The 25176-nt window shown below is 37.7% G+C and overlaps 1 protein-coding gene and 1 long non-coding RNA gene across 3 annotated transcripts; both read left to right on the forward strand.

The window, feature by feature from the left end:
- The first annotated feature begins 11403 nt into the window (after window positions 1-11403).
- On the forward strand, window positions 11404-12518 carry LOC130959858 (uncharacterized). 2 transcript variants are annotated; one of them, XR_009078867.1, is made up of 4 exons: window positions 11404-11673; window positions 11739-11801; window positions 11941-12221; window positions 12445-12518. It is a non-coding gene; the product is annotated as an uncharacterized LOC130959858 (long non-coding RNA). The 2 variants fall into 2 exon arrangements; XR_009078868.1 differs by having other exon boundaries at window positions 11947-12221.
- Window positions 12519-13510: 992 nt separating this feature from the next.
- On the forward strand, window positions 13511-15317 carry LOC130959876 (probable serine/threonine protein kinase IREH1). The gene is made up of 5 exons (XM_057885339.1): window positions 13511-13597; window positions 13700-13788; window positions 14385-14436; window positions 14545-14601; window positions 15213-15317. Exons 1-4 carry the CDS (start codon window positions 13529-13531, stop codon window positions 14596-14598), a joined length of 264 nt encoding a protein of 87 aa, XP_057741322.1. The 5' UTR covers window positions 13511-13528; the 3' UTR covers window positions 14599-14601; window positions 15213-15317.
- Window positions 15318-25176: the final 9859 nt, after the last annotated feature.

Below are 25176 nucleotides of genomic sequence, written 5' to 3' on the forward strand. Positions count from 1 at the left end.
TTTGATTGAAAAGATATGATTTGAAAAAGATTTGATTTTGAAAAACTTGAAAAAAAATTGATTTGAAAACAAAATTCTCCCCCTTGTGCCATCCTGGCGTTAAACGCCCAGAATGGTGCACATTCTGGCGTTTAACGCCCAAACTACTACCCTTTTGGGCGTTAAACGCCCAGCCAGGCACCTTGGCTGGCGTTTAAACGCCAGTCTGTCTTCTTCACTGGGCATTTTTGAATGCCCAGCTTTTTCTGTGTAATTCCTCTGCAGTGTGTTCTGAATCTTCAATTCTATGTATTATTGACTTGAAAAGACACAAATTAAAATATTTTGGATTTTTAATAATAAGGAATAATCAAAATGCAACTAAATAACAATGCATGCAAGACACCAAACTTAGCAGTTTGTATACTACTGACACTAACAAGATGAGAATGCATATGAGAAACAACAAAACACTCAAGTCAATAGAATTCAAAGATCAAAACAAGGAAATCAAGAACAACTTGAAGATTAGTGAAGACACCAAACTTAAGATGAGACTCTAGACTCAAACAAAAAATATTTTTGGATTTTATGATTTTGTAATTTTTTTTGGTTTTTTTTTTCGAAAATTAAGTGAAAAGGAAAATAAAGGTATCAAAATTCTTAATGAGAATTCCAGGAATCATGCAATGTTAGTCTAAAGCTTTAGTCTAAAGGAATTAGACATGGCCGGCCAAGCTTCAGCAGGACACTGCATTCAAGAGCTAAATTGATGAGAATCAATCAGCCTTGGTGATGATAAGAACATCACCTTGAAACACTAGAATTCATTCTTAAGAACTCTGAAGAAAAATACCTAATCTAAGCAACAAGATGAACCGTCAGTTGTCCATACTCGAACAATCCCCGGCAACGGCGCCAAAAACTTGGTGCACGAAATTGTGATCAATACTTTTCAAAACATAAACAATCCCTAGTAATGGCTCCAAAGACTTGGTGCTCAATACCATGGCATAAACACAACTTCGCACAACTAACCAGCAAGTGCACTGGGTCGTCCAAGTAATAAACCTTACGCGAGTAAGGGTCGATCCCACGGAGATTGGTGGTATGAAGCAAGCTATGGTCATCTTGTAAATCTCAGTCAGGCAGACTCAAATGGGTATAGTGATAAACGAATAAAGCATAAAGATAAAGATAGAGATACTTATGTATATCATTGGTGTAAGAGCTTCAGACAAGCGTATGAAGATGCCTTCCCTTCCGTCTCTCTGCTTTCCTACTGCCTTCATCCAATTCTTCTTACTCCTTTCCATGGCAAGCTTGTGTAGGGTTTCACTGTTGTCAGCAGCTACCTCCCATCCTCTCAGTAAAAATACGTCCCTGATGCTCTGTCACAGCATAGGCTAATCATCTGTCGGTTCTCGTTCAGGCCGGAATAATATCCATTGATACTTTTGCGTCTGTCACTAACGCCCTAGCCTGCTAGGAGTTTGAAGCACGTCACAGTCATTCAATCATTGAATCCTACTCAGAATACCACAGACAAGGTGAGACCTTCCGGATTCTCTTGAATGCCGCCATCAGTTCTCGCCTATACCACGAAGATTCCGATTAAAGAATCCAAGAGATAAACACTAGAGCCTCGTATGCTTGTAGAACAAGAGTGGTTGTCAGTCACTTTGTTCATGAGTGAGAATGATGATGAGTGTCAATCATCACCTTCATCAAGTTGAAGAACAAGTGATATCTTGGACAAAGAACAAGCGGAATTGAATAGAAGAACAATAGTAATTGCATTAATACTCGAGGTACAACAGAGCTCCACACCTTAATCTATGGTGTGTAGAAACTCCACCGTTGAAATACATAAGAACAAGGTCTAGGCATGGCCGAATGGCCAGCCTCCCAAAGAGGGTTTAATCATCAAAACATGATCAAAAGATGAAAATACCATAGTAAAAGGTCCTACTTATAGAAAACTAGTAGCCTAAGGTTTACAAAGATGAGTAAATGACATAAAAATCCATTTCCGGGCCCACTGGTGTGTGCTTGGGCTGAGCAATGAAGCATTTTCGTGTAGAGACTCTTCTTGGAGTTAAACGCCAGCTTTTATGCCAGTTTGGGCGTTTAACTCCCATTTAGGTGCCAGTTCCGGCGTTTAACGCTGGAATTTCTTGAGGTGACTTTGAACGCCGGTTTGGGCCATCAAATCTTGGGCAAAGTATGAACTATCATATATTGCTGGAAAGCCCAGGATGTCTACTTTCCAACGCCGTTGAGAGCGCGCCAATAGGGCTTCTGTAGCTCCAGAAAATCCACTTCGAGTGCAGGGAGGTCAGGATCCAACAGCATCTGCAGTCCTTTTGAGTCTCTGGATCAGATTTTTGCTCAGATCCCTCAATTTCAGCCAGAAAATATCTGAAATCACAGAAAAACACACAAACTCATAGTAAAGTCCAGAAAAGTGAATTTTAGCTAAAAACTAATAAAAATATAATAAAAACTCAACTAAAACTACTAAAAACATACTAAAAACAATGCCAAAAAGCGTACAAATTATCCGCTCATCACTACCTAACCGCAGTTATTTCTAACTAACCTAACATGCAAAATTTCAATTCTAACTAACTAACAGAAAACTAACAGTAGCTAACAGAAACAAAAAATTAATAGAAAGTAGAGTTGGAGCAAGAACCTGGGAGTAGAGAAGAACTAAAAATGGAAAAGGAAATTAGGATTGGAACGGGAGCAATAGAATCAGAGAGCCGCACTGCCGTGGATGGTGGCGGTTATGGCGGAGCGACGGCGGTGGTGCTCGGGAGAGTAGAGGGCAGAGTGAGTAAAGAAGGTGAGATGAGAGATGGAGAGAGGTGGGAGAATGCGAGCGAGTGATAAAGGTGAATGGGGTTAGTGGTGTGGTGGCGGCGAATGCGGCCGCTGGTGGTGGCTGAAGGGAAAGGGGAGGAGAAAGAGGCGAGGAGGAAGGAGAAGAGATGTGCACTACTGCGCAGTGCTCTTCGCGCACTAGGGTTATCCCCTTTTTCAAATCGATGCGAGCGCGCACTGTGCGCGTCCGCGTACATTGATAAAATTAGGGACCTACGCGTGCGCGTACAGCGCGCTCAAGCGTGGATGGGGAAACTATGCAGAAGCGCGTGCGCGTACAGCGCGCGAACGTGTACATGGAGTTGGGCTGGAGGCTTAGAGTGGGCTCAGCGCGCGCCCAACTTTCTGGACAAAGGCCTGGAATGGCGGCATCAGCTAAGGCGCACACGCGGCAAGTGCGCGTTTGTGTTCGTCGGTGGTGTAACATAAAGCGCGCAAGCGCGATGAGTGCGCTCGCGTCCTTTCCTCCTTTTGGCATATGGGCGCGCACACGGCAGGTGTGCGTCTGCGTGCACTTCCTTGTAGCTGTATGGACGCGCACACACGTAGTGCGCATCAGCGTGGGTTGTGTTGGGCTCAGGGCATAGTGTTTGCCCAAGAGAGGCCCAACTCTCTGGAATTTTGGTGATGATGCAGCTACTCAGGGACGCGTGCGCGTACATCGTGCGCGCGCGTCTAACCCCGTTTTTTTTTGCCCTTTAAGCAGAAAAAATTGTGCTCAGGTGCTCCCTATACTGCTCACAACTCTTTATTCAATCAACCATCATACAATTCACAAAAAATGCAATTTGATATTATTCATCTACTACTAAACACAATATACATGTGACTATGCTAACAATTCAGTTGTACAAACCAATTTATATGAAACATCTACCTACAATGGCAACTCAAATCACTTATTGAGCAAAATTAAAAGAGTATGGAAAGAGTTTACCATGGTGGGGTGTCTCCCATCTAGCACTTTTATTTTAAGTCCTTAAGTTGGACATGTTGAGAGACTCATTGTCATGGTGGCTTGTGCTTGTACTCGTCTTGGAACTCCCACCAATGCTTGGTTCTCCATTGTGCCCTAAGATTTCTCATGGATTGAGCTAAGTGTTGATGGAGTTCTTCACGAGCTTGGGGCTCCCTAAGTTGATCCTCTTCTTGTGATCCGGGATCCCACACTTTATCTTCACACCCGTCTTGAAGTTGATCATCATTATTGGTCCATCCGGGTGGTGAACAAGATGAATTCTCTATGAAGTGCCCAACAAACCTCCTAGACCCATCTATTTGAGCACTATTCCCACCTTTGTATTCAACTCTTGAAGTATCAACCAAAATGAGCCTTGATTTGCAACGCCAACCACGAAACATCTTTCGCTTACGCTTCATCCCACAAAGCATCCTAAGTTGACCATCCGTTTTAAGCAAGCCATACTCAAGTGGGACAATAAAGCTAATAGAAACGAATTTTACCCACTCAAATGAAGGTGTAGATGGTAACCTAGGCAAAGATGCTTCCAACGATCTTGACAAACCGTATTCCACTCCCATCCTTCTATTTCTAAGGACTTCCACCTCTTTACAAGATCTCTTAATCTCAATCCTTTGTTCAATAACTTTATCTAAACCTTTTCCCTTACTTAAATCATAATAGGGAGGGCGAGAAAAATTTACCTCCTCAATGCTTTCAAATTCAGCCGGAGAAGGTTCTTCACGCTCAAAGGATGCTTCACCACTAAGACTTGATGCTTGATCGTCATCACCAAGGGAACTCAATTCTTTCTCTATCCCATCCAAGTCTTCATATGGAATATGCCTTGGAAGGTGTGCACTTTCCTCCCTAGCATCAATTTCAATCATCTTGGAGGGGTTTTCTTCAACTCTATGTTCCCACGGAGGCTCCGCATCTGCTAAGTCTTCTACCACTTCTTCCGTGTCTTCAACAATTAAAGCTTCCTCCAATTGTTCCAATACAAAGTAACTTCCCTCATTTCTCACCGGGGTTTCCAATCTCTCCTTCATGCTATGTTCTTCATTCGATTCTCCACATGTAGCCATGGGAGTTCCTTGAGTGTTCAAGCATTGGGATGCTAATTGATTTGTTACCGCATCCAAGGCGGCCATGAAATTTTGCACATCCCTTTTCATCTCTTCTTGCCCTTGAATAAGAACACCAAGGGTCTCATCCATTAGAGATTGGGGTGGATGGAAGGGTTCATGGTGGACGAAATTGTGATCCATGTTCTAACTATTTTGAGATGAAGTCTTTTATTATGGCACTGGTTGAATCCACAACTCCGTTCAACTAACCAGCAAGTGTACTGGGTCGTCCAAGTAATAAACCTTACGTGAGTAAGGGTCGATCCCACAAAGATTGTTGGTATGAAGCAGGCTATGGTCACCTTGTAAATCTCAGTTAGGCAGATTAAATTGGTTTATAGATTTTCGAATATTAATAATAAAAAGAAAATAAAAGGGATAGAAATACTTATGTAAATTAATAGTGGGAATTTCAGATAAGTGTATGAAGATGCTGTGCTCCTCTTGAATCTCTACTTTCTTATTGCTTTCATCCAATCCTTCTTACTCCTTTCCATGGCAAGCTGTATGTAGGGCATCACCGTTGTCAATGGCTACATCCCATCCTCTCAGTGAAAATGGTCCTCTGCGGCTGTCACTCGCATGGCTAATCATCTGTCGGTTCTCAATCAGGTTGGAATAGAATCCATTGATTCTTTTGCGCTTGTCATCACGCCCAGCCTTCAGGAGTTTGAAGCTCGTCACAGTCATTCAATCCTAGAATCCTACTCGGAATACCATAGACAAGGTTTAGACTTTCCGGATTCTCATGAATGCCGCCATCTATCTAACTTATACCACGAAGATTCTGTTGGGGAATCTAAGAGATATGCGCCCGGCCTAAAGTAGAACGGAAGTGGTTGTCAATCACGCACGTTCATAGGTGAGAATGATGATGAGTGTCACGGATCATCACATTCATCAAAGTTAAGTGTAACGTATATCTTGAAATAGGAATAAATGGAATTGAATAGGATATCATCTTAATGGCATTGAAACTTGAGGTACAGCAGAGCTCCACACCCTTAATCTATGGTGTGCAGAAACTCCACCGTTGAAAATACATAAGTAAAAGGTTCAGGCATGGCCGAATGGCCAGCCCCCATGATCTGAGAACTATGCGTCCCAAGATGCTCTCTAGATCTCAAGTGATCAAAAAGATACTTAATACAATAGTTAAATGTTCTATTTATAATAAACTAGCTCCTAGGGTTTACATGAGTAAGTAATTGATGCATAAATCCACTTCCGGGGCCCACTTGGTGTATGTTTGGGCTGAGCTTGATCAATCCACGAGCTGAGGCTTCTCTTGGAGTTGAACTCCGAGTTATGACGTGTTTTGGGCGTTCAACTCCGGATCATGACGTTTTTCTGGCGTTTAACTTCAGACAGCAGCATGTACTTGGCGTTCAACGCCAAGTTACGTCATCAATTTCCGAATAAAGTATGGGCTATTATATATTGCTGGAAAGCCCTGGATGTCTACTTTCCAACGCCGTTGAGAGCGCGCCAATTGGAGTTCTGTAGCTCCAGAAAATCTATTTCGAGTGCAGGGAGGTTAGAATCCAACAGCATCAGTAGTCCTTTTGTCAGCCATTTTCAGAGTTTTGCTCAAATCCCTCAATTTCAGTCAGAATTTACCTGAAATCACAGAAAAACACACAAACTCATAGTAAAGTCCAGAAATGTGAATTTAACATAAAAACTAATGAAAACATCCCTAAAAGTAGCTTGAACTTACTAAAAACTACCTAAAAACAATGCCAAAAAGCGTATAAATTATCCGCTCATCACAACACCAAACTTAAATTGTTGCTTGTCCCCAAGCAACTGAAAATCAATTAGGATAAAAAGAAGAGAATATACTACAAATTCCAGAATATCAATGAATATTAATTATAATTAGATGAGCGGGACTTGTAGCTTTTTGCTTCTGAACAGTTTTGGCATCTCACTTTTTCCTTTGAAGTTCAGAATGATTGGCTTCTCTAGGAACTTAGAATTTCGGATAGTGTTATTGACTTTCCTAGTTAAGCATGTTGATTCTTGAACACAGCTACTTTTGAGTCTTGGCTGTGGCCCTAAGCACTTTGTTTTCCAGTATTACCACCGGATACATAAATGCCACAAACACATAACTGGGTGAACCTTTTCAGATTGTGACTCAGCTTTGCTAGAGTCCCCAGTTAGTGGTGTCCAGAGCTCTTAAGCACACTCTTTTTTGCTTTGGATCACAACTTTAACCACTCAGTCTCAAGCTTTTTACTTGGACCATCATGACACAAGCACATGGTTAGGGACAGCTTGATTTAGCCGCTTAGGCCTGGATTTAATTTCCTTGGGCCCTCCTATCCATTGATGCTCAAAGCCTTGGATCCTTTTTACCCTTGCCTTTTGGTTTTAAGGGCTATTGGCTTTTTCTGCTTGCTTTTTCTTTTTTTTTTTCAAAATATTTTTTTTTTCGCCAATTATTTTTTTATTTATTTATTTTTTTCGCCATTCACTGCTTTTTCTTGCTTCAAGAATCAAATTCATGATTTTTCAGATTGTCAATAACATTTCTCCTTGTTCATCATTCTTTTTAGAGCCAACAATTTTAACATTCATAAACAACAAGATCAAAAATATGCACTGTTTAAGCATTCATTCAGAAAACAAAAAGTATTGTCACCACATCAATATAATTAAACTAAATTCAAGGATAAATTCGAAATTCATGTACTTCTTGTTCTTTTGAATTAAAACATTTTTCTTTTAAGAGAGGTGAAGGATTTATAGAATTTATTCATAGCTTTAAGACATAGTTACTACATACTAATGATCATGTAATAGATAAACATATAAAAAAAACGAAAAGTAGGAAAAAAAAAATTAGAACAAGGAATGAGTCCACCTGAGTGAGGGTGGCGCCTTCTTGAAGATCCAATGGTGCTTTTTTGAGCTCCTTTATGTCTCTTCCTTGCTTCTGTTGCATGATCCCTAGTGATTTTGGTGTTTTTATCCTTAGTTGCTTCCAATATTTGTGTGGAGGACAACTTATCCCCTGAGGTATCTCAGGGATCTCTTGATTTGCAGCCACATGTTCTACCACTGAGCTATGATGGCTTTATATGAGTCTTTCCATCTCCCAAGACTTGGAGGTGGAAGCTTTTTGTCTTTCCTTTTCTCCCTTTTTTTTTTTGAGGTTTCTCTAAATTGTTGATTTTTTAGTTTCTCTTGACTTCCTCTTCAGAGTCCTTTCAGGTTCATGATCTGCTTCAATAAGAATGTTCTTGTCCTTGCTCCTGCTCATATAGGGAAGAAGAGAACAAGAAAAGAAAGAGGAATCCTCTATGTCACAGTAAAGAGGTTCCTTATTATTAGTAGAAGAAGAAAGGAATAAAAGTGGAGAATCCAATCACAATGGTGAGGATAGAGGCAGTGATTGGAGATGAAGAGAGGTGAAGAGAAGTGTTAGTAAATAAATAAAATAAATAGAAAGAGATGAGGGGGGAGAGAAATTCGAAAATAATTTTGAAAAATGGGTTAGTAATTTTTGAAAATTAAAACTAAAATTTGAAACAATTAATTAATTAAAAAGAATTTTTGAAAAAGAGGGAGGTATTTTCGAAAATTAGAGAGGGAAAAGTAGTTAGGTGGTTTTGAAAAAGATAAGAAACAAACAAAAAGTTAGTTAGTTGATTGCAAAAGATTTGAAATCAAATTTTAAAAAGATAAGAAGAAAAGAAGTTAGATAAGATATTTGAAATCAAATTTTGAAAAAGATAAAATTTTGAAAAAGATAAGATAAAAAGATAAGATTTTTAAGAAAAAGATATTTTGAAAAAGATTTAAAATTTTTTTTTTTAAAATGACTTAACTAACAAGAAACTACAAGATAAGATTCTAGAACTTAAAGATTGAACCTTTCTTAACAAGAAAGTAACAAACTTCAAATTTTTTTTTTTGAACCAATCACATTAATTGTTAGCTAATTTTTGAAAATTAGATATAAAAGATAAGAAAAAGATTTTTGAAAAAAATAATTTTAAAAATTTCGAAAATAAGAAAAAAAATGGAAAAGATATGATTTTTGAAAAACATTTTGAAAAGATAAGATTTTTAAAATTGAAATTTTGACTTGACTTGTAAGAAACAACTAATTTTAAAATTATTTGACCAAGTCAACCCAAAATTTCGAAAATTTGGAGGAAAATAAGGAAAAGATATTTTTTGATTTTTGAATTTTTAATTATGAGAGAGAAAAACAACAAAAATACTCAATGCATGAAATTTTTAGATCAAAACAATGGATGCATGCAAGAATGCTATGAATGTCAAGATGAACACCAAGAACACTTTGAAGATCATGATGAACATCAAGAACATAATTTTGAAAAATCTTTGATGCAAAGAAAACATGCAGGACACCAAACTTAGAAATTTTTAATGCTTGGAAAATATGAATGCAAAGATGCATATGAAAAACAAGAAAAGACACAAAACAAGAAAACATCAAGATCAAACAAGAGGACTTATCAAGAACAATTTGAAGATCATGAAGAACACTATGAATGCATGGAATGTTCGAAAAAAAATGCAAGAAAAAGATGAACATGCAATTGACACCAAACTTATGACTTGACACAAGACTCAAACAAGAAACACAAAATATTTTTTATTTTTATGATTTTCTAATTTTTTTTTGTATTTTATTTGATTTTTTCGAAAAACATATAAGAAAAGAAAAATAAGAAATTCAAAATTTTTAATATGAATTCCAGGAATCATGCAATGTTAGTCTAAAGCTCCGGTCCAGGAATTAGACATGGCTTAATAGCCAGCCAAGCTTTCAATGAAAGCTCCAGTCCAAAACACTAGACATGACCAATGGCCAGCCAAGCTTTAGAATACATAATTCAAGCATGTGAAGAGGAAGCCTCAGTCCAAAAGAATTTAGACATGGCTTTACAGCCAGCCAGGCTTCAACATGCTTCATGAAGCTCCAGAATGCATAGTAAAAAAATTTTTTGAATAATTTTCGAAAATAGGGAGAAGATTTTGAAATTTTTTTTTTAATAAAATAAAAATTACCTAATCTGAGCAACAAGATGAACCGTCAGTTGTCCATACTCGAACAATCCCCGGCAACGGCGCCAAAAACTTGGTGGACGAAATTGTGATCCATGTTCTAACTATTTTGAGATGAAGTCTTTTATTATGGCACTGGTTGAATCCACAACTCCGTTCAACTAACCAGCAAGTGTACTGGGTCGTCCAAGTAATAAACCTTACGTGAGTAAGGGTCGATCCCACAGAGATTGTTGGTATGAAGCAAGCTATGGTCACCTTGTAAATCTCAGTTAGGCAGATTAAATTGGTTTATAGATTTTCGAATATTAATAATAAAAAGAAAATAAAAGGGATAGAAATACTTATGTAAATTAATAGTGGGAATTTCAGATAAGTGTATGAAGATGCTGTGCTCCTCTTGAATCTCTACTTTCTTATTGCTTTCATCCAATCCTTCTTACTCCTTTCCATGGCAAGCTGTATGTAGGGCATCACCGTTGTCAATGGCTACATCCCATCCTCTCAGTGAAAATGGTCCTCTGCGGCTGTCACTCGCATGGCTAATCATCTGTCGGTTCTCAATCAGGTTGGAATAGAATCCATTGATTCTTTTGCGCTTGTCATCACGCCCAGCCTTCAGGAGTTGAAGCTCGTCACAGTCATTCAATCCTAGAATCCTACTCGGAATACCATAGACAAGGTTTAGACTTTCCGGATTCTCATGAATGCCGCCATCTATCTAACTTATACCACGAAGATTCTGTTGGGGAATCTAAGAGATATGCGCCCGGCCTAAAGTAGAACGGAAGTGGTTGTCAATCACGCACGTTCATAGGTGAGAATGATGATGAGTGTCACGGATCATCACATTCATCAAAGTTAAGTGTAACGTATACACTACAAGAAAATACCCATTCAGCCACACTTTTTTTAAGCTACATTTGAAAAGCGTAGCCTATTCATAGAATAGGCTACGCTTTTCTCTGTGTTGCCTTTTTATATGAGAAAAGGATACACAATTGTGGCATCATTTAAAAAGTGTAGCCTTAAGTATTTTAGAAATCACTTATAAAGCGTAGCCTTATCTAAATATCTATGAATACACTTTTCTCATCTAAGGAAACGCTTTTAAAGAGTAGCTTATTTATTCTGTTTCAGGTGCGCTTTTAAAATGTCTCCTAATATGATCCTCAATAAACACTTACTAAAATCCCCCTCACTCACGCAGCAGTGCAGCACACACTCTCATCCTCACTCAACATACACAAACACGAAAGAGAGAAGAAATCAGAGGGAGAAGGAAAGGAAAGAAAGAGAGGACGACGCCGTCTAGGGCTCCGCCGCCGTCGCCGTTGTCGTCGAGCGCCAGTGAGAGAGAGAGCTCGAGGATGAGAGGAAACGCAATGGAGGAGAGAAAAAGGAGGTGCTCCGTCGCCGCTGAAACTCCACCACCACTGCTAGGGCTTGTTTCAGTCGCCGTTCTGCCACCGTCGGGCTTCTGTGCCCCCGCCGAGGAGCTCGAAGGGAGGAAGGATGGATGTATCGCCGCCTTTGTGCTCTGTCGCGGCGCTGCCGTCAGCTGGAGCTCGCCGCTGAGCTGCTGCACCACCTCCAAGCCGTTGCGTCGCCGCTCATCTCTTCACTGTCACTGCTCAACACCATCGTCGTATCCTCTGTCACCAGGTAAGCATTCTCTGTTCTGCATCTTCTCTTTCTTGCTCATTCTCTAACTCGCTCTCACTTTGTAGTTCAAAGGTGTGTATGATTTTGATAGTGATGATGAACTGCAATGGCTAATTGAGATACAGAAGGTATGTATCAATTTTCAATTGGTTCTGTGAATTTTTGGGGGTGTTTTGGGTTCTAATTTTAGGTTTTCTAATTTTGGGGGTTTCGCCTTTTGATTCTCAATTTGTTATTATTCCTTTCTGTGTTTGGCATAAACGGAAGCAATAGGTGCTGGAAATTTCATACGTGCATGCTAAACTAGGGAAATCATTCTGTAGGAAAGTGTCGATTTCTCTGCTTCTTTTCTTCCTTCTTAATACCTTTCATTGATTGTAATTATGTAGATTTCGATTTTCAATTTTGCAGTTTATCTCCTTTTGTTTTTTAGCAAATCGTTGATCAAACAATCAAGGAATCGGATCAATTTGATAAGGAGAAAGAGAAATTCACCAAAGAAGTTTCTTAAGCAAGACACCATTGATCTGCTTGCGAATCATTTACAGGTTGCTTACAATAGAGTAATTGATTTATTTTTCTGCTTTTGTTTCATGAAATTTAGAAAACCTGTATGCATAAACTAGCGATTTTATTTTTTAATTGTAATTACTTTCGCATACAATTAGTAAACTACGCGTTTGATATATGAATTACTATAGTTGTTATTATACTGAGCTAGGACCAAATACAAAGTCTGAGTCTATTTTAACATTTTTAATCAATTTTCAGTATTGAAACTGTTCAAGTGGATTTGGCATGTTATCACACAAGGCTGTGCACCTGATTCAAGGCATAAACGAGCAAAAGGCAAGGTTTCTAATTCACAATGCTTAATTGCTCAGATAATTGTTGTTGCTGGATTAATTTCTTTATTTTGAAATATGAACTGGTTTCTAGTCTTCCACATAGTCCAGCTAAGAAAGCCTATGTTACTGATTAAGAACTAAGAACACTATTCCATTTAATTGTAGCGAAAGAGAGAAAATCCTAATGAACCAGGTTCACCAATTTTTACTATGTACTTATGTACTATCCCTTATTTACTATCCCTTATTTACTCTGTGATGTCCCTCATTAGGTTCATAGTATCTTTTGTAGCAGCAATGCCCTCTGGATCCCTTGCCACAACAAGGAAGGTATCAACTTGGCCTCCTTTCTCTCAGAGAATAAAGCAAACAGGTGCTTTTCATTAATATGTACCAAGTTTGTACCAGATTTTGTGGGCTTAACCCAAAAACTATATATTTCAAGTCTTTATGTTCATGGAAAACTTGATATACAACTCTAAACTGAAATGCTAATGAAGTAGTATGTTTCATCATTAGAACATGCATATCTATTATCTCATTGTTTCCATCTTAAATAGTAGTTTGTTATTCTTTCTTAAACAAGTTTTAAGATCACTTTTGCAGTTTCTAATTCTTCACTTTTATAGTTATGCTTCACTTTTACTCCGCTAATTTGATGCGTGACGCCTCGCTCAACGACCGAGTGGAGCTCCGAATTTCGAGTGACGTTGGTGCCAAGATCCTAGTCATAAACTTTGATACCCCTGGTGTTCAGGTGCCTAATTTCTTATGCCCATTCCCTTTTTCTCTTCAATTTTTTTATTTTTCCTACTCGGTAGTTGACGAATCTTGCCATGGTTGCCTCTAGTTACAGCTTACAGTTTATAATACAACTTTCCCAATTTAGCTTCGCTTTTTTTCTTTTCTTTACCTTTTTGTTTTGGCTTACGGATTAAGCTTCCTTGTCGGTGGTTTCGATTTTGATTCTTAAATGTGATTGTAGTTTAGGGAGAGACGGAGAGAGAATGAGAGTGGCGGAGGCCGGAGAGACGGTGCTTGTTGGTCTTCCACCTTTTAATGCAGAGCATCCTCAGGTTTAATAGCATACCTTTTGCCATGATTTTTGCGTTTCTGTTCTTGTTTGCTGTATGGTTTAGCTCTTACTGACAGATATTTCTTTTTGGGGGTGTTTGTAGACTATATTTGATAATATTCTTAATCGTAAGATACCTTGGCCTGCAGTTCCTGAAGAAATGAGTCCTGAAGCTCAAGATCTTATTGATCGGTAATAATCATGTTATCTTCATGTTATATGTATCTGGCAATTGCAAACTGTTTATTCTGGTCAGCATTTTAGAATATCAATGCTTTGTTTATGTTTCCAATACTGAGCATGCTTCCATTAATTTGGATATTTTAGCTTAACTGCTTAAGCCGAAGATAGCATTTGTGAATGTATATTGTTTAGCAATCCTGGTGCCATCTGCTAAATATGAACTTTATGTTAATAATCTTGTGACAGTGACCACTACTGTCTCACCTTTCACATGGCATTATCCTTAAACCATGAGAACAGCAATCCCATTGTATTTGGTGTTCTGAATTATTTGACTATTGTCAACTACATAACAAGCCCATGATTCGTTTTTTACCCCCCCTCTTAACTGTGGCTTTGTGTAAAAATGAAAATATAATTATAGTTTGTACAAAATCTAAGTTTTATTCTATCTAAAGCTTTTTCTTTATGCTCCCTTTGCTGGATGCCGATCTGTTATAAATTATGGTTTTTTGTCCTGCGTTATTGTGCTAAGTTGAAGTCACGATTAGGATAGAAAAATGAATATTTTCTTGGATTAGTACCTGAGATGTGTTTATTTACAGATTATTGACTGAAGATCCTAACCAAAGACTTGGAGCTAGAGGTGCATCAGAGGTGATTTAATTTCTTATTAGCATACAGATGCTTGTTCCCCATTTTTATGATCATATTTCATTTTACTTGCACTTCAAACGTCACATTGATAGATGCTTAATTATCCAGGTGAAAGAACATGTTTTCTTTAAGGATATAAATTGGGACACACTTGCTAGATAGAAGGTATGTAATGCTTCTCAAGTCATAATTAAGTACTGTTAATTTCATCACTTCAATGCAATATGCGTTTCAATTAAAATTATAATTATTCCCTAATATAATGAATTATATTTCATCACTTCAATGCAATGGTTTATGGTTTGGATTTGTCAGTTTTATTTTTCTGTTTCGATAGTTAAGTCTTTATTTGTCAGAAAGGTCTATTCAAGAGTCAGGATTATTCTGTGAACATATTGCATTATTTTCTGAATTGAAGAATCTTAGTCTCATCTATTTAATTGCTCATTTTGATTTTGAGAGGTCTATTTCCAAAGTCAGCAGATTTTTGTTTGTTATGAAGTAGTCTCTGACCTATTTTGGCACCTTATATATCTATAACAATTTAGGTGCAAAATGTAATATCATATTTGTTAGTCATTACTCATTATTATGTATTCTTGAAATGTTAGCTCCAACTCTTTTAAGTGTCTATAGCTTTTGAGAACCTTGTGTTTCTTTGGTGATAAATCGAGTTAAAATTAAGATTAAAAAAAGGTGATTTCTTTGGTGGTCTTTTTATAATTACGAATGTCATTATGAATATTTTTTAACTACTTTTCTATATAATTATGCAGGATAACAATGAAGATTAAGTTGACTATTATTGTGGTTTATTGGCTAAGATAGAGTGCTATTTAGAATCTTTACATGTATGGTTGACTAATGATTTTTATTAGAAGATACTTTATTGGCTAAGTGATATTATGGTTTTGATATGGCTATGCTTACTTTAGTTTGAGATGTATAAATTTTTACAGTTAACTTCATTCTTGTACTTTTGGATCAATATTATAAATATATTTTGGTTAGAGATAATTTTTATTATATAAAGAAATTATTTAGTATAATTATGTATTATTTTTATTTTGTAATATTCAACTCATTTAAATAAAAATACAAAATTATTATATGTAATCATATTAACTATTATGTTGTATTAATAATTATTTTATATATATATATATATATATATATATATATATATATATATATATATATATATATAGAAAAAATAGTATACAAAAAAAAAAAAAACGAGACCTAAGGCTACACTTATATACAGTAGCTATAGTATATAAAAAAAAGAGGGACCTAAGGCTACGCTTATAAAAAGTAGCTATGATATACAATGTGGCTACGCTTTACAAGTGATGCAGTAGTGTTGAAAAGCGTAGCCTATTCTGGAAAAATAAAAGCTGAAAAGCATAGCCTTTGGTCCTAGATAGCATCACTTGAAAAGCGTAGCCTATTCTCAAAGGCCAAAAGCGTAGCCCTTGTTGCAGAAAAGCGTAGCCTTTGAGAATAGGCAACGGCCGAATAGGAATCACTCCAAAAAACGTAGCCGTAGCCCAAAAAGCGTAGCCGTAGCCTAAGGCATCATTTTTTTTCACTTTTGGCTACACTTTTCAAGTGTACCTGAATGGGTGTTTTTCTTGTAGTGATATCTTGAAATAGGAATAAATGGAATTGAATAGGATATCATCTTAATGGCATTGAAACTTGAGGTACAGCAGAGCTCCACACCCTTAATCTATGGTGTGCAGAAACTCCACCGTTGAAAATACATAAGTAAAAGGTTCAGGCATGGCCGAATGGCCAGCCCCCATGATCTGAGAACTATGCGTCCCAAGATGCTCTCTAGATCTCAAGTGATCAAAAAGATACTTAATACAATAGTTAAATGTTCTATTTATAATAAACTAGCTCCTAGGGTTTACATGAGTAAGTAATTGATGCATAAATCCACTTCCGGGGCCCACTTGGTGTATGTTTGGGCTGAGCTTGATCAATCCACGAGCTGAGGCTTCTCTTGGAGTTGAACTCCGAGTTATGACGTGTTTTGGGCGTTCAACTCCGGATCATGACGTTTTTCTGGCGTTTAACTTCAGACAGCAGCATGTACTTGGCGTTCAACGCCAAGTTACGTCATCAATTTCCGAATAAAGTATGGACTATTATATATTGCTGGAAAGCCCTGGATGTCCACTTTCCAACGCCGTTGAGAGCGCGCCAATTGAAGTTCTGTAGCTCCAGAAAATCCATTTCGAGTGCAGGGAGGTTAGAATCCAACAGCATCAGTAGTCCTTTTGTCAGCCTTTTTCAGAGTTTTGCTCAAATCCCTCAATTTCAGTCAGAATTTACCTGAAATCACAGAAAAACACACAAACTCATAGTAAAGTCCAGAAATGTGAATTTAACATAAAAACTAATGAAAACATCCCTAAAAGTAGCTTGAACTTACTAAAAACTACCTAAAAATAATGTCAAAAAGCGTATAAATTATCCGCTCATCAGTTCATCATTTTGGGGAAAGGGTTCATAATAGGAAAGTGGTTCTTCTTGGTAGAATTGTGGTGGTTCAATGTTTTCCATTCTTTCTACTTGTTGCACAACACACTCCATGGTTGCTTGAAATTAATCCAATGCTTCCTTGAGATGATCCCTTGACTCTTGTTCCTCTTAGATATCATGAGTAGGACCATAGGGCTCTTGGTTCAATGGATATGAGTATTCTTCCATGGGAGGTTGTGGTGGAAGGTAGAATTCGTCTTGTGGTTGAAAATTTTCATATATTGGAGGTGGTTCATCTTGGTAATAATATGGAGGGGGTGGCTCTTGAAAATATTAATGTTGGAATGGTGGTAGCTCTATATGTGGTTCATATGGCTCATATGGTTGTTTGTAGGATGGATATGGATTAGGGTCATATGGAGGTGTTTGTTGAAAATAGGCTTGTGAGTGTGGTTGAGGTTCATGTTGAGGATATGACTCATAGGCATATGGTGGTGGTTCTTGAAAGTCACAAGGTGATTCACCATAGCCATTGGATTGATATGCATCATAGAATGGCTCTTCTTCATAGTGCATTCGTGGAGGTTGTTGCCAAGAGGATTGATCATATGCATATGGCTCCTCCCACCTTTGGTTATCCCATCCTTGATACACATTCTCATTAAAGCTCTCATTTCCTACAACATGTTGGGAACCAAACTCATAGCCAAGGTGAGAATTCATGATAGCAAGAGGAAAATGAAAACAAAATCAAATAAGAAGCAAGAAAATTAAATCCTAAAACTGGTAAGAGCTAACAAAAGCAAACATATTCACACTATTCACATATATACAATAACCAATAACATAACACCATTGCAAATCCCCGGCAACGGCGCCATTTTGATGATTGGATTTTTGACGGTTTAGAATTTCACAAATGAAATCTCGTTGAAGTATAGTCTCTAAACCTACAATAATCCTTTCATGCAAAAAGTTGTTTGTCACTAGTACAAACCCCTAAAATTTATAAACCGAAGTATTGGACCTCAGGTCGTTCTCCCTAGGAATTGTAATGAAGTGTCTTGTTATTGGTTGTGAGTTGTTTTGGGGTTTTTGAGATTATAGACAAGAATTATAAATGGCAAAGGAAATAAACTAACAACTAACAAAGCTCTTGGCAAGATATGAGAACTAGAAGTCCTATCCTAGTTATCCTCCTCAATTATGATGACAAATTGTCCATTACTCCCACTTAGTTAACCTCTAACCATGGAGGAAAGTCAAGTGGATGAATCAATTTGATTCCTTAAGTCCTAATCAACTCCTAAAGGAAAGACTAGCTTTAGAGGCATTCAAATCAATTAGCAACTTCTAATTATCAATCAACAAAGGAATTAGATAACTCAAGAGTCACTAATTACTCTACCTAAGCCAAGAGGAACAAAACCTACACTAAAATCCAACCAAGCATTTCATCAAACACTTGGAAGGCATATAAGGAAAGTATAGTAAATTGATAACAAGAATAAAATCTAACAACAATTATTGCAAAGAAATTAACAACAACAATCAAGGAAATCAAAATTATCATGAATTACCTCAAATTGCATTATTAAAAGAAAACAAAGGAACAACAATCTATCCAAAACAAGTGAAGAATTACAATTATTAAAGCACATAACTAGAAAGAGGAAGAGGAGAAGATTAAGACTTGATAAACGAGAAGTGAATTAAAGCATGAATTAAACCTAGATCTAAGAAGAGAGATTAACCTAAACTTAATCCTAATTCTAGAGAGAAGTGAGAGCTTCTCTCTCTAAAAACTACTTCTAAAACTAATCCTAATGAGTGGAAATGAACTAATGGTAACTAGATGATAGATTCCCCTATTCCCCTCAATCCTTGATCCTTTTATTCCTTTCTATCAGTAATTGGCGCCAAAATGGGTTCAGAAAACCTTCCAAATCGCCAGGCACGTGTTGCTTTAATGAAGTCATGTGCGGACTGCGATGCGTGCGCGCACGGTACGCGTGCGCGTCCCTGGCCGATTCTGCAATGTGCGCGCGAGCGCCTTGTGCGCGCGAGCGCTGATAAACCCCATTTTTAGGGTTTATCTTGTATTGAATTTAGGGTATTTTGATAACCTTTTCTCGCATTTAACCTATGAATTGGCATGGTTTTGTAATCTCTCCCGTATTTGTGCCTAAGTGTAAAAACATGCATTTTAAGGCTTATTTTGATGAATTCTAGTTCTTCTTTGATTCCATAAGAGGCCTTGATGTGTTTGCTAGTAATCTCAGGATGAAATAAGTTAGGCATGGATCAAGGGAGCAAGGAAGAAAGCATGCAAGTGGAGAGAAGCACAAAAAGCCAAAGAAGAACTAGAATTCATCAAAATAAGGCTTAAAAAGCATGTTTTTACACTTAGGCACAAATACAGGAGAGATTACAAAACCATGCCAATTCATAGGTTAAATGCAAGAAAAGGTTATCAAAATACCCTAAATTCAATATAAGATAAACCCTAAAAATGGGGTTTATCAACCTCCCCACACTTAAACCTTAGCATGTCCTCATGCTAAAATAAGAAGGAACTAAGGGTTATGACATTTATTGAATGCAACTAAACTATATGAATCCTATCTAAATGCAATTATATAAGCAAATGGAAATGCTTAGTTCAAACAAGTCAATTCCCAAGAAAGCATGTGTAAGCACAAGAGCTAGGCAATAGGAATTAAGTCCAAACCACAATTGTATTGAATTATCAAAAAGAGTTCAAACTTGCAAGAATATAGATAATATAGGTGAACACATGTGATTGAACTTTTGAACCCTCACCGGATGTGTATCCGCTCTATTCGCTCAAGTGTTTAAGGGTTAATTCACTCAATTCTCTTCTAATCATGCTTTCCAAAATTTGATTTTCTTCTAACAATCAACACTTATTTAATGCATGCATACATTCATCATGAGGTCTTTCATTGAGGTTGTAATGGGGTTAGGGTCAAGGTAGGATCATTTATGGTTAAGTGGACTAGGATTTGAATCTTTGATTAGCATAGACTTTCCCACCTTTGATTGTCCCATCCTTGATACACATCCTCATTGTAGCTCTCATTTCCTACAACATAGTTGGAACCAAACTCATAGCCAAAGTGAGAATTCATGGTGGAAAAGCAAAAATAAAACTAACAAAATCTAGAAAACAAGCAAAAGACAAACTATTTACACTATTCACATATGTACAATAACCAATAACATAACACCATTGCAAATCCCCGACAACGGCGCCATTTTGATGATTGGATTTTTGATGGTTTAGAATTTCACAAATGAATTCTCGTTGAAGTATAGTCTCTAAACCAACAATAATCCTCTCATGCAAAAATTTGTTTGTCACAAGTACAAACCCCTAAAATCTATAAACCGAAGTATTTAAACCTCGGGTCGTTCTCCCTAGGATTTACAATAAAGTGTCTTGTTATTGGTTAGAAATGTGTTTTGGGGTTTTGGATAAGAAGCATGAAAGTAAATGGCAATGAAAATAAACTAACAACTATAAAAGGCTCTTGGCAAGTTATGAAAATTAGAAGTCCTATCCTAGTTATCCTTCTCAATTGTGATGAGAATTGTTCATTGCTACCACTTAGTTAACCCTTACTAAATAAAGGAAAGTCAAGTGGATTATCCTCTTAATTCCTTGTAGTTACATTCACTCTTCTTCTATTCTTTTGTTGTAATTTCCTTTATGTTGTTCTTGTGTTTTGATGTAGATCTACTTTTGTTTCTTCTACTCTCTTTCAATTCAATCAAGGTAATTCATAATAAATGTGTTTCTTTTAATTGTTGTTGTTAATTCCTTTCAATAATTGTTGTTAGATTTTATTCTTGTTGTCAATTTACTATGCTTTTCTTTTGTGCCTTCCAAGTGTTTGATGAAATGCTTGGTTGGATTTTAGTGTAGATTTTGTTCCTCTTGGCCTTGGTAGAGTAATTAGTGACTCTTGAGTTATCTAATTCATTTGTTGATTGGTAATTGGAGAGATTGCTAATTGGTTTGGAGTGCACTAAAGCTAGTCTTCGCTTGGGAGTTGGCTAGGACTTGTGGCTCAAGTCAATTCATCCACTTGACTTTCCTTTATTTAGTAAGGGTTAACTAAGTGGTAGCAATGAACAATTCTCATCACAATTGAGAAGGATAACTAGGATAGGACTTCTAATTTTCATACCTTGCCAAGAGCCTTTTATAGTTGTTAGTTTATTTTCATTGCCATTTACTTTCATGCTTCTTATCCAAAACCTCAAAACACATTTCTAACCAATAACAAGACACTTTATTGTAAATCCTAGGGAGAACGACCCGAGGTTTAAATACTTCGGTTTATAGATTTTAGGGGTTTGTACTTGTGACAAACAAATTTTTGCATGAGAGGATTATTGTTGGTTTAGAGACTATACTTCAACGAGAATTCATTTGTGAAATTCTAAACCATCAAAAATCCAATCATCAAGCGCCTTGTGCGCGTGCGCGTGCATGGCTAATTCCACTTCTTTGACTTTTTATGCTTCTCTCCACTTGTATGCTTCCTTCCTTGCTCCCTTTGATCCATGCCTAGCCTATTTCAATCCTGGAATTACTAGCAAACACATCAAGGCATCTTATGGAATCAAAGAGGAATTAGAATTCATCAAAATAAGGCTTAAAAAGCATGTGATGACAAGTCATCATATACCCATTTTTCAAGCTAATTTTACTTGTTTTGATAGTCTTTATGCACTTTCTTGCATCCTAAGTAATTGATTTGGAGTGAAAATGCATAACTTCTTTAAATCAAACAACCACCATGAAATTAATGTTAACTCATGAGGTTTAAGCTAAATTTAATTGAATTTTAAGTGATTTATAAGCCTCTTGAATTTAGTGATACTTTGAGTGGTTGTTTTGGTTTATTGTAGGTGAAGAAAAGAAAAAAAGGAAAAGCGTGGCCTAAGGAAGTGTGGCCCAAGGAGAAGAAAATGTGGTCAAAGAGAGAAGAAGTGTGGCCCACAAAATGAGGAAGGCAAGCATTGCCCTCCACAAGGGCACACTGCCCTCTAGGAGGGCAACATAAGGGAACAAAGCTTGCTAGGCAACTCTGCCCTGCCCACGACAAGGGCAGAGCACAAAATGGTGCCTTGGATTAAAGGAAGGAAAAACCTTGCCCTACCCTCCACAAGGGCAGTATCGGGCTCTCCAAAAGGAAAAATTCAAAGAAAAAGTTCACCATTGCATGCCACAAGAATCGAACACGGAATAAGGAAGAAGCAAGGAACTAGGCTTGATTATGGTGCCAAGAAAGCCAAGGAAAATGAGTAGCGTGCGTTCCAGCCATGTCTCGAACGCGAGACTTCAGTTTGGAAACACTGCCCTGCCCTCCGCGAGGGCAGGGCAGCATTTTGTTGTGGCACACAGGCGCACCAACCTGGCGCACCAAGGGCATCATTCGGCAGCACCAACAGCGCACCAAGGCACCAATCTGGCGCACCAAACTTTTCTGCCCTGCCCTCCGCGAGGGCAGGGCAGCATCCTGCAGCGCACACCAACGCACCACGCCCGCACCATAGCCGCACGCACCAAATCCTGCCCTGCCCTCCACAAGGGCAGGGCAGCCTCCTGGAAGCAATCCTTCATGGGCTAAAATTGGATTAAAAATCCAATAAAATTCATTTCTTCACCAAATCAAAAGCCCATCCAAATCCCAAGATCCAATAATAGAAAGTATATAAATAGGAGTTAGTTTGATGTAATTAACACTTTTTAGACTTTTACTTTTCACCTTTTACTTGACTTTTGAATTTGGCACTTTCTTTGGAGTTTTGAATTTTGCAACTTCTCTTGGTGACTTCACTGAGATTTCAGAGAATTGGAGAGGAGAATTGATCTCTCTTCTTCTTCGTTCTTGCTTGGGCACTTTTACTTTTCTTGTTTTGAGTTTTGGGTGTGAAGAATTGAGGAAATTCTGTCTCAATCTCCATTCAAAATCTCTTTAATTCCTTTCTGCACAATTGAATTCAACTTCAATTTCCTTTACTGCTTCTTCTTCTATTTCTTGTCAATTGCTTTGTGAACTTGGATATGGGAAGGCAATTGAGATCTAGACTTTGCTTTCTAGTCTCTTGAGACCTGAGATCCCAATTTCCTTTTGGTTCTTCTGTGAACCCCTACTGCAATTCAATTTCCTTACTGTTTGAGTTCTAATTACTTCTACTTCAACTTCTGCTCTATTAATTGTTGTAATTCAATTTCTCTTTGCTTAGATTCTGAAATCCCATTCCTCAAATCCCTTTTACATTCAAGCAATTTATAGTCCTTGCAATTTAAGTTACTGCAATTTACATTTCTTGCACTTTAAGTTTCAGTCATTTAATTTCTTGTTCTTTAAGATTCAGTCCTTTTACTTTCAGTTTCTTTTAATTTCTGCAAATTCTACCCTTCCCCCTTTACATTTACTGTTATTTACTTCCTGTTAAACATAAATCACTCAACCAATACTTGATTCGCTTGACTAAATCAACCACTAAACTAAAATTGCTCAATCCTTCAATCCCTGTGGGATCGACCTCACTCATGTGAGTTATTATTACTTGATGCGACCCGGTACACTTGCCGGTGAGTTTTGTGTCGGATCGTTTTTCGCACATCAAGTTTTTGGCGCCGTTGCCGGGGATTGAAATAGATTGACAATGATTAAGTGAAGTGGAGGTCTAGATCAAGCACTTTTTCTTTTCTGTTTCTCTAACACACTAACTGTTTGTATTTTTGCTTAAACTAACTAAAACTTCATTCTAGCTATAGATTGAAGTTTTATTAATTTTCTGGATCTGTGTGTTTATTGTTGTGTTTGTATGTCAGGTACAGGAAGATCTTCCCCTATCCTCTCTGAACTTGACCAAAGAACTCTTCGAAGAATAAGAAGAGCTGAAAGAGGGAAGAACGTTATTGGAGAGGAAGAATCTGAGGAGGAATTCCAAGAAATGGAAGGAGATCCATCAAATCCCAATCAACCAGAAGGAGGAGCCAATAATAACCAACAACAAAGAAGAGTATTGGCTTCCTACACATTTGCAAATGCTAGACACTGTGGGAGTAGCATTCTTCCCCCCAATGTCAATGCAAACAACTTTGAACTAAAGCCACAACTCATCACTTTGGTTCAAAACAACTGTTCTTTTGGAGGAGGACCATTGGAGGACCCAAATCAACACTTAATGGTGTGCCTCCTGACAGTTACAAGTTGTTGCTCTTTCCATTCTCTCTCAGAGACAAAGCCACTCAATGGTTAGAAACGTTCCCAAAGGAAAGCATCAACACTTGGGATGACTTGGTGAGCAAGTTCCTTGCCAAATTTTACCCCCTCAAAGAATCATAAGATTGAAGACTGAGGTGCAGACATTCACTCAAATGGAGGCTGAGAATTTATATGAAGCATGGGAAAGATATAAAGCTCTATTGAGAAAATGTCCACCAGAGATGTTTACTGAATGGGATAAGTTGCAGAACTTCTATGAAGGACTTACTCTAAAGGCTCAAGAAGCACTTGATCACTCAGCTGGAGGCTCATTACAACTCATGAAAACTACAGAGGAAGCTCAAAACCTCATTGATATGGTGGCCAACAACCAATATTTCTTTGCTCATCAAAGACAACGCCAACCATCACAGAGAAGAGGAGTAATGGAGTTGGAAGGAGTTGATTCAATTCTAGCTCAGAACAAGATGATGCAGCAGCAGATTCAACAACAGTTTGAGCAAATGGCCAAAAGAATTGATGGCCTGCAAGTAGCAGCAGTGAGCACCACAAGTCAACCATCAACCACATGGGTGCAAAGTGAAGAAACCCAAGAGGAGCAACAGCAAGAGCAAGTCCAATACATGCACAACCAAAATCCTAGAACAAATGAAGTCTATGGTGATACTTACAATCCATCTTGGAAGAACCATCCCAACCTCAGATGGGGAGACAACCACAATCAAAGCCAACAACCATGGCAAAGAAACTCAAGTCAGAACAATTGGAAAAACACAAACCACAACCCCCAGCCAAACACTAACCAAAATACATACAGAAAACCACAAAATAATTACCCCAACTCTAACCATCACCTACCAAATAACCACCCAACTAACTAAAACACCTATCATCATCCATCAACACCCCAAAACCAACCAATCTCACAAGACTCTCAGAGGATCACTAATCTAGAGCTACTCATGGAGAAAAT

The sequence above is a fragment of the Arachis stenosperma genome, unplaced genomic scaffold (assembly GCF_014773155.1).
Source record: "Arachis stenosperma cultivar V10309 unplaced genomic scaffold, arast.V10309.gnm1.PFL2 arast.V10309.gnm1.Scaffold_100025, whole genome shotgun sequence".
NCBI classification, from domain to species: Eukaryota; Viridiplantae; Streptophyta; class Magnoliopsida; order Fabales; family Fabaceae; genus Arachis; species Arachis stenosperma.